General features: G+C 39.9%; 1 protein-coding gene across 5 annotated transcripts; it reads left to right on the top strand.

Moving 5' to 3' along the window:
* The first annotated feature begins 818 nt into the window (after nucleotides 1–818).
* On the top strand, nucleotides 819–9,626 carry LOC117944760 (RNA-binding protein EWS-like). 5 transcript variants are annotated; one of them, XM_034871873.1, is made up of 15 exons: nucleotides 819–905; nucleotides 1,383–1,422; nucleotides 2,079–2,133; nucleotides 2,337–2,481; nucleotides 3,006–3,201; nucleotides 3,303–3,562; nucleotides 3,666–3,819; nucleotides 6,928–6,965; nucleotides 7,545–7,574; nucleotides 7,684–7,799; nucleotides 7,892–8,021; nucleotides 8,124–8,234; nucleotides 8,495–8,621; nucleotides 8,708–9,064; nucleotides 9,273–9,626. In XM_034871873.1, the coding sequence occupies exons 1-15, from the start codon at nucleotides 890–892 to the stop codon at nucleotides 9,307–9,309; spliced, it is 1,812 nt and encodes a 603-aa protein (XP_034727764.1). In that variant the 5' UTR covers nucleotides 819–889; the 3' UTR covers nucleotides 9,310–9,626. The 5 variants fall into 5 exon arrangements, with proteins under 5 accessions (XP_034727764.1, XP_034727759.1, XP_034727760.1 ...); XM_034871868.1 differs by having other exon boundaries at nucleotides 2,334–2,481; XM_034871869.1 differs by having other exon boundaries at nucleotides 820–905; nucleotides 2,334–2,481; nucleotides 6,931–6,965.
* Nucleotides 9,627–9,901: the final 275 nt, after the last annotated feature.

Here is a 9,901-nt window from a genome sequence, read left to right as displayed (position 1 = left end):
TGCAAACCTGGTGAAAAACTACAGGAATCGTTTGACCTCTGTGATTCCAAACAAAGGCTACTGTACCAAATATTAACATAGATTTTCTCAGTTTTCAAACTTATTTGCAGGGGTATCATACAAATAAACAGTTAAAAAATCTTACATTGTGATTTCTGGATTTTTTTGTTGTTGATTATGTCTCCCACATAATCCGTGGTCATACACCTACGATTACAATTTCAGACCCCTCCATGATTTCTAAGTGGGAGAACTTGCAAAATAGCAGGGTTTTTAAATACTTATTTTCCTCACTGCACAAAGTGTTGGGTAGTTGTATTTTATAAACTACATATGTAAAAGCTCTCAGAATAATGTAGTGGACTAAAAAGTACAATATTTCACTCATAGTGAGGTGTAGTAAAGGTAGAAAGTAGCATGAAAAGAGTAAAGTACCTCAAATTTGTACTTAAAGCGCTCATATTATACTTATGTACTTATTCCAACACTGCCGAAGATTGAGGGATGAAGAATGCAGTATCCAGTTATTTTGAAAAGTCTGTAAACATGAATAAATTATGATGGAATCATATGACTGCTAGTGCTGAAACAATTAGGGTTAATGCCAATGGACAGAAGAAAGATTTTTGATATTTTGATAACAGATTCAGTGTTAAAGTCAATTATCAAAAAATGTCAAAATTCTCTAGATCCAGCTTCGTAAATGTGAGTATTTGCTGGTTTTCTCTGTTTTATGTGATAGTGAACTTTATTTGGATGTGGAACTGTTGGTCAGACAAAACAACACTGTTCCCGCGGGGGTTCTCGCGATAGTTGGGGTTTCCTGCGAAGAGAAAAGCGTTTCTCCAGCAGGCAACATTCTCCAGTCGTCTTGTACAGGCACACTAAAATGGCGTCGGCTCCGGGTGAGATGAGAATTGTGATCTTTTATACATATTTGGATTGACTTGTGTTATTTAGATTAAGAAATAAAGTTGTTAGATTAATTTTAAAAGATATTGAGTTGGCATAACCCGTCCTTTCGGTTTATATCATATGAATTATCTTTTAGCATTTCCTGGCGCTAGGCAAAAGGCCTAACGTCCGCTAGTTATGTTAGCTCATCGAGTCGTTGCGGTATTTTCCAGCTACCGGATGGATTCTTTTTTCGACAATAATTATGGTGAAAAATGGAAGGCATCTTACAAAATGTGTCAAACATTAAATGCACGTATCTATAATTATGACCTTCCCCCAGTTAGATGTGAAGCATCTTCTTGAATGGTGGCTACCTAACGACGGGCGTGCTGCTAGCATTAGCATTAGCTAGCTGCCCGCGCGCAAATAATGTTTTGTTTGATGGCTCAGTCCTCAGCTAACCAACACGTGCCTTTTTTCTTTAGCAGATTACAGCTCCTACAGTCAGACCACTGCTCAGCAGGGGTAAGAGTCTTCATTTAACTCACTAAATTGATTTAAAGTGATGTTTCTATGTATTTGAGTGTGCATGGATGTCCAGGTTAATGGCCACAAACTGTTGGGGTGGGTTACCGAAAAATAACTCTTAAATTTAAATATTCCAGTTGTATATTTTGGAATCGGTTTAATTGGTGGTACATGGAAGTGGACTTGAATTAAGAGTTTAAGTTAAATTCGTGCCAACTGAATTCTAATAAACGTCACTATTAGACAAATGGTACGTAATGTCCAGGTTTAAAGCCTCTGCTCGGGTTCAGGTGGACCAGAGATTTGATTAAGAGTTTATCAGTATACAAATATTAATCTACTAATAAGGATGATGAAGGTGCAATTTGTCCTGACCTCAGATGCATCAATTTAGAAACACCTACACAGTCTTGGGAAAAGGTCTAGTCGGACAGACGGGGTTCAATATTGGCACCATATATTAGTAAAAGTGGTTGGTAGATTGCCTTCACGCACCAGCCAAAAGCAGTAAAAATCTATTGAGTAGAGCCATTTAGTTGGTGGCAGTTATTTTTTAACCCTGCATAAATATAAACTGTTGAGAGCCTTTACGGGAGACCCAAGTGTTGTCTTCTGATTGTAAAAACGTAATAATCTGATTTGTGTTTCTATAGGTATGCATCTTATGCAGCCCAGCCCTCGCAAAGCTATGGACAGTCTGCTGCACAGGTGAGTTAACATTGTGGATTCTCCTGGGCTAGTGATTGGTTGTGATTCAAATAGGCTAGATGGCATTAACTTTGTGGATAATTTATAAGACTTTTGATGTAAATACAGAAATGTAAACAGTTATAGGGTAAGCTAAGAACAAGATATGTTATCAATATGTTTATACTACCTAGCAGCTAAATCAACCTTTTCTTTTTCAGCAGAGCTATGGGCAACAGAATTATGGATCATATGCCCAACCTGCTGCTGCTGATGGCACCTACACCCAGACAACACCTGCTGCTGCTGCTGGCTACACTCCGCAGCAGCAACAACAGTATGGGTCCTCGTACACCCAGCCAGCAGCAGGTCAGTAATCTGTAACTTGTAAACAAAATAAGACATTCGGCTATAAAACTGAGAAAAAAAATAGCATCTCTTTTCTCTGCAAAGACAAACTAAATTACCCGACTATACATTATCACGTCTCCCGGCCATTTTAACTGCAGAAAACTAATCCCTGCCTGGCTTAAGCTAATATAATACATATTGTCATAAGCCAGGTCATTTTAGCGGCAGGCTTTTCCCATCGCGCCCCACTCTCTCATACCTACAAGCTCGGCTATATACATACCGTGCCACGCTTCAGCTCTAAGGCAGGGCTATAGATTGTCTCCCTGAAGAACTCGCAACACGCAAGTTTTATTTATTTTTTACACATTGTAGATTCATGTACTGAAACGTGAGGTCTGTACTGTTTCGTTTAATACGGATACATGAGCCGTTCCACCCCTAGTCTGCAGCCAAAGACTACCCTTAAAGTATATTTATAATAATTTATAAATCACCTTAAATGTTATTAATGTCACCCAATGTTTTAATTTGTCTCACAGCTGGCTATCCTGCTGCCCAGTCGACAACTCATGCCTACTCCCAGTCAACCCAGGGTTATGGAGCCAGTGGTTATGACAGTACTCCTGCTGCTGCTGCTCCAGCTGCCTCCCAGTCTTACGGCTCTCAGCCAGGGTATACTGCCCAGTCTGCCTACCCTGGTTATGGCCAACAGGCTGCTCCCACTGCACCGCAGAGGTATGGACCCCTATGCTGGTAACCAAATAAGAAGGGAATTCCACAAGAACATACTCATTATTTCACTAAATACTGTTTTTTTTTTTTTTTTGTCTTATCAGTTACAATGCTAGCAGCCAGCCAGCCACTTACAACCAAAGTAGTTACTCCCAGCCAGCAGCATATGGCCAGCAACAGTCAGGCTACCAGGCAGCGCAGGCAAGCTACGGTCAGCAGCAGGGGTACCAGCAGCAAAGCCAGCAGCAAACCCAGGCTCCCCCTGCTTACCCTCCTCAGGCTTCTGGTTCCTATGGGCAGCCTCCAGCCAATCAGTACAGTCAACAGGGTGGACCTCCCAGTTACAACCAGTCTAACCATTACAGTAAGTTTTGCTCACCCTTGAATGCGATTTTTCTTTTCTTCATTGGCACAGTTCACTTTGTCACTATGAACATACGTTGATGTATTTATGCTCATGTTTTTAGATAATTACAGACAGGATGGTCAGGGTGGAGGTTCTGGTTACTCTGGCTCTGAGTCTTCAAGATACTCGGGGTCAGGGGAAAACCGAGGCAGAGACGGCTTTGATCGAGGTGGAATGATGCATCGTGGCCGTGGAGGCATGGGCCGTGGCATGGGGTAAGTGTCTTTCCTTTGCACTTAACCTGCTCATGTATTTTGACTCTACAGGTCCTGTGGCCACTTGGGGCAGGGCTGAGACGAGAATAAACCAGATTAATAGCAATAATTTGTGCAACGTTAGTTATTTATAAGAAGGTTGGGATGAATCCGCAATCAATGCTGATAAATTGAGTTTTCACCTCTAATTCATAAGGCCTGTGATGGAAGATGTTGTACATGCCAACATTGGCTGCAGTCATAGCTATTAACATCCAGTTTCTCTCAGCCCTGCCTCTAATTTTGCCAAAGGTAAGAAAAAGGTGTCTCCAGTTTGTAATCTAAGTTTTAGCTGAGACCTGTGCATTAACGTTTAGGTTGAACAGCTTTAATCCGTTAACATTTGATTATGAGCCAAAATCAATGTTTTAGGATAACAGTTGCATATTCACAATTGGTCAGGGAATGTTACATAATCGTATTATAAGAATATTTTATCTACACAGTATCAATATTGTAGTGGGGATAAGGAGGTTCAAACACTGTCTCACTATAAGCACCACCCTTTTTAAAACCTTTTCCAACTCTAATGCATCATTCCCTGTAGGGTGACCCACTAACACATGCAAATAATGCTATTAGCAGTTGTATAAATCATGATTTAGATTTTTTTTTTTTTTTTTTCAATTATTGGGATTATGGAGCAAAATGTTTTGTCTTGCAAGACTAACATAACGTTTACACTAAAAGGAATTCATAAATCAACATGGGCAACATGCAGTATATGTGGTTGCAAATACACAATTTTAAAGTGATGTATTTGGGAAAACATTTTTTCTCTTGATAAGGGGTTTCCCCCTTTTTTTTACTCATGAATACACACGTTTGCAGGTGTTATCAGTTTCTGGTTGGGTTTTGCAAGGCTGGCAATAAGTACTTGTCATTGACTGGCTGATAAAGTACAGTCAAAAATAATAAAAAATTGCAACATACAGAGTAATGCATGATAATGGTACTGCAAGACCTCAGTAATAAATTGCATCAGTTACAAGAGACAAAGAAAACCAGGAACAACTTTTTTAGTGCTTTGCTTGTAGCGCTAACATTTGTCCTAAAAGGTGATTAAAATGAATCACTCATCTATACTATAAAAATAAGTTTTAAGGTCATTTTTTTTGTGGTCATTGTCTCAATATCAATTAAAGCTAAAATGAATCAGTGAAAACTAACTTTGATTTAGGGTAAACATTAAGAGCACATTTGACACAAATCACACTTTTTTTTATGTATACAGACTATTTCTTTCCACTGTAATAATTAAGAAGTACTCTAGGGATTATAGGGTGCATATGGTCATGAAATTGATTTTGGTTTAGTGTGAGTCAGTCTTGATACACTCAGCCTTACTACACGTAATTGCATTAAGAGGTATTATATTTTTTTTGTATGTCGGTGTGTATCCATCATAATATTGAAATTAGAACTCCATTGAGCGGGTCCTTAACACATTTATTCTGGTCCCCTTAATAAAGCACCACTGCTCTTGATGCAGATTGGGCGTTTGAACGGTTTGTTCCCTCTTGGTGCACATTGTCTGCACTCTCTGTAGCCTAAAGGGTTTGACCCAACCCCAAATGGGAACTCGCATTCAGTTCCCCTGAAAGGATTTCTAAAGGTTGCCAGGAGAGACCAGGGGTGTTCAGGTGAACAGAGGTGGTACTGCACATTTGATTTGGTTAAGATCGGTCATCACTGCTGTATAACTGAAAGAGGAGAAACATCAGCATATTTGGTTTCCCAAATACTAAAGAGGCGCTCTGCAATACAAATCTTTGACGTGACAGATTTTTGTATTTGGTTTTGGGATAGTTTTTTTTTTTTTTTTTTTACTCCCCCAAACAATTAACAATCTGTTTGGTGTCAGAAATAGCATGTCAATCATCACGTTATTTCAGGTTTCCTTTTTTTTTAAGAAGGTATGTACTTTTGTGGTACATCAGTCAAAATCTTTTTAAATAATAGTTTGCATGACTTATTTCTTTTTTTGGTGCAGGGAATACATCTACACACAAACGCACGTAATTAGACATTTTAGTCAATTTTATATGATACAGGACTATAATCCAAGACTGCATTGCAACCAAAGTAGAGGTAAAGAAAAAAAAATACATTAACAAATTGCGCACATATGTATGTGCGTGCAATTTGTTTAAAATGTTTTTATAGTCAATTTAATTTTAGCTTTGCACGGGTATGTTTTGGGGGGAGTGGGCACACAATGTCGTATTGAAATGTTATAACTTGTTTTTGTGGTTTGGAATTAAAATGTTTGATCACATTCTTTTGATCACTTTTTAACATGCCTTGTCACATTTATACCGTACAGGTAACAGTGAGAGCCATTTAAAACCATCTATTCTCTAAAAAGTATCTGTACAGAGTCGCCAGCTTAAGCAGCAGGAGGGAGCTAAAAAGATTCGCGGTCTGCCTTTTTTTCAAGAACTGAGGATGGTGGTTTTTATAAGCATGATGGGTATAGAAATTGACCTTTTTATTTATTTAATCTAACCCTGGTAACATTGTTAATATTTTGGGGGTTTTATGTAACAATTGTATAATTTGTAAAAAAAAAAAAAAGAAATTGTTTTTTTTTTTTACCTGGTGAATGTGCTCACCACTTGTCAAATTTCAGATGCATTGTGTATTTATTTTTCACTTGTACATATCTGAGTCAGCTGTAACCTTGTGTTAAACTTATTGGGGTGTTGGCTTGTTTCTGGGTAAATTTATGAATGCCATCAATGCATCTGAAATGTTTTTACCTGTGTACAAATGTTTGGGTTTTGTCACAATTTTAAAAGCAGTGACAATGTTAGTCATTCATTATTTTACACAATTGTATCCACTACTGAAAACTGTCACTGAAGTTGTACTCAGCTAGCTAAGGAATAGAACATAGCTAATACTCTTATCCCCTTGATTCAATTGTGTATTTATAAAACTAAGTTTATAGCTGCTGTTGGGCTAGTTAGAATGTTTTGATTACTCCCTCAATCAAGCACTTTGCTCGAGCCATGGAAGTGGCTGTAAAAGGAAGTCGCCTTCATATCTCCATTTATTCCCCCCTAGCAGCGCTGGAGACAGAGGTGGCTTCAGTAAGCCTGGTGGTAAGTTAACGAGTATTACACTGGTTAGTCCTTTCAAAGCCTTAAACTTTTTGAGCAAATATGCTTCAAATATTGATGTGTCTTACATTGTGGTTTACAAAATTTATTTACATGAACACATCTGAAAATATTGGAATTTTATTCAATGCCTGAGGCCATTTTCTCTGGGCTACTTGGTATAATTCAGTCACTGCTTATGGTTCGACAATGAGTTTTTGACAGGTTATTGACAAATTTCCATTCAAATGTGTGTTACTGCTTTAACAAATCTCATGAGCCGAATTCCTGGGTGGTCGTTTTTTTGTTGAGGATTTCTTACTGGTCTAAGAGGCTTTTCAAATGACACACAATTATTTGCCAAAGGGTCTGAGGTTCTATTTTCAATTCAATATATCACTTGTGAGAATTGTGGTGTACCATAAGGTGCCATTTTCAACTTCCAATATGGCTGGCGGCGTCTATAAGGGAGTGTTTGGGTTATCTTTTGTAGTACTCCTTAGGTGTTGTACCCTGAACTTCAGTTGCAAACACTGACTTTTCTCAATCTGTCTCTCTCGCCCTCGACTGATGGGACTACAGGACCTATGAACAGCGACGAGCGCGAAACTGGTGAGCAGAGTCACACTAGACCCTTATTACTCATTTATTGAATCCTTTTCTTTGTAGTGGTATTTGGAACAATTTTTTTTTCTGATTCGTTTTAATGCGTTGGTTGTAGGACGCCCTGAAGAACAGGATGACTCTGAGAACAGCACAATCTACATCACAGGATTGACTGAGAAGGCTAACTTGGAGGAGATGGCTGAATTCTTTAAACACGTCGGCCCGATCAGGGTAAAAATAGTTCTTATCTCTGTTGGCGTAAGCAAAACTACACTGTTGAAACTAAATGCAACTCTTTTTATTTTTTATTTTTTTTGGACCAGATTAACCGCAGACTTGGCCAGCCTGCCATTAACATATACACAGACAAGGACTCAGGAAAGCCCAAAGGAGACGCCACCCTATCCTACGAGGAGCCAGTCTGTGCCAAAGCAGCTGTAGAGCATTTTGATGGTGCGCTTTAATGACTGTGCACATCAGACCCGAGCATATTCACATAAATAAACCAAATGTCCCTTCTGCCACTAATTTTGAATGGTTGTCTTTTAATTTTAGGAAAGGAGTTCCAGGGCCGAAGGCTTAAGGTGTCCATGGCACGGCGTAAGCCCATGATGGGTGGAATGAGGGGGGGCATGCCCATGCGAGATGGCATGATGGGCCGTGGAGGTAAATGTCAGCAGTATTTGTTTGTGAGAAATCTAATGTAGAGCATGCTCACACTATTCTTTACGGGCAGGTTCTTATGTGATTTAACGTCCCCGTAAAATGCCCCGCTTCCGACTCCACGAGAAATCACTTACTTCAAATTATAAAGTGCAGAACCGTTGAACCCTGTAGCATGTCAAAGCTGCAAAGTTGCTTAGGACAGCAAAAAATAAATGAGTACAGAAGTATAACTTTTTTTAAACTGAAAATTTTCATTTCAGGTATGATGGGCCGTGGAGGTGATCGTGGTGGGTTCATGCCACGTGGTGGTCCTCGTGGTATGGGCCGAGGTGGCCCCACAGGAGGCAACATGCAGCAGAGAGCTGGGGACTGGGAGTGTCCTAACCCGTATGTATTACTTTCATAGTGCATCTCTGATGCGCCCGCCCCCCCGAAGATTAGTTTATAATATAAATAATGGTCTGTGTTCCCAGGGGTTGTGGTAACCAGAACTTTGCCTGGAGGATGGAGTGTAACCAGTGCAAAGCCCCCAAGCCAGAAGGGTTGGGGGGTGGCCCGCCCTTCCCCCCTGGAGGGGACCGAGGCAGAGGGGGAATGGGAATGCGTGGAGGCCGAGGCATGGACCGTGGTGGGCCGGCAGGAGCTGGAGGCCCTGGGGGCCCTGGAGGTTTCCGTGGAGGTTGGGGTGGCGAGCGTGGTGGCTTCAGGGGACGCGGTGGAATGGACAGGGGAGGTTTCCGAGGGGCCGGCCGTGGAGGGCCACCCATGGACCGAATGGGTGGCAGGGGTGGAAGAGGAATGGGCCCACCAGGTGGCAAGATGGATATGAGGTAGGGTTGAGATTCTTTCACCAAATACTTTGTTTTATTGCTTCTTTCATCAAGTAATTAAAGGATTGTGGAACTTTTAAGTTCTTAGAAATATTGAAGCTATTGAAAAGCTAATGTATGCAAACTGTGAGCAGAATATAGGTGTGGAAACCAGACGTTAAACATGTCACTCACTACATTTCTGTTCTCTTGCTTTCTTTTTCTTTAGGGACCATCGCCAGGAGCGCAGGGAGCGACCATACTAATGGAGGACGTCTTGACTGTTCCTCTTGTGGAATTTGATTTTTAAAATAAATTTTTAATTTATGATTCCATATTTTGATGGTTATAGAACTGCTTTCAAACAGCTTATGCAGTTTCATTAAACGTTTCCTTTTTTTTAGTTGACCCATGTTTATGCCACATCTTGTATTGTGCACGTCTTGTTTTTTTAAATATGCTGATTAGGTTTGACACTGTTGTTAAATGCATTTTTTTTCTCATTTGTTTACGTAATTGCTTCCCCTTTCCCATAACTGGCTATTGTATGACAAATTTGGGAAATAAAATTTTACTGATTTGATGAGTTGTGGACTTTACTGAACTTTACAAAATGGATTTGTACAGGAACATCTATAAAGCAAATGTATTAATGTAGTCTCTTTTAAATTATAGATGGTGTAGATTAGTTACAGTTTCAAGACCTATTCATGTTTTTAGGATCTGTAGAGTGATTATGAAAGCATTCACATGACTTAGTCAAGACTTGTTACTCCACAGATAATTTAGCTTTGCTGAGAACATATTACTGTGACTTTCCGAAGGATCAAACGTTTGTCCCTGAGGGCTCAGTGGTGG

This window comes from Etheostoma cragini, chromosome 5 (genome assembly GCF_013103735.1).
Source record: "Etheostoma cragini isolate CJK2018 chromosome 5, CSU_Ecrag_1.0, whole genome shotgun sequence".
In the NCBI taxonomy this organism is placed as follows: Eukaryota; Metazoa; Chordata; class Actinopteri; order Perciformes; family Percidae; genus Etheostoma; species Etheostoma cragini.
This window is presented reverse-complemented; position numbering and strand designations above follow the sequence as displayed.

Excerpts from the sequence above, each read along its gene's own strand:
- LOC117944760 (XM_034871868.1), top strand. Across the intron at positions 1,423-2,078 it reads CAGACCACTGCTCAGCAGGG|GTATGCATCTTATGCAGCCC; the intron begins GTAAGAGTCTTC and ends GTGTTTCTATAG. Across the intron at positions 2,482-3,005 it reads GTACACCCAGCCAGCAGCAG|CTGGCTATCCTGCTGCCCAG; the intron begins GTCAGTAATCTG and ends TTTGTCTCACAG.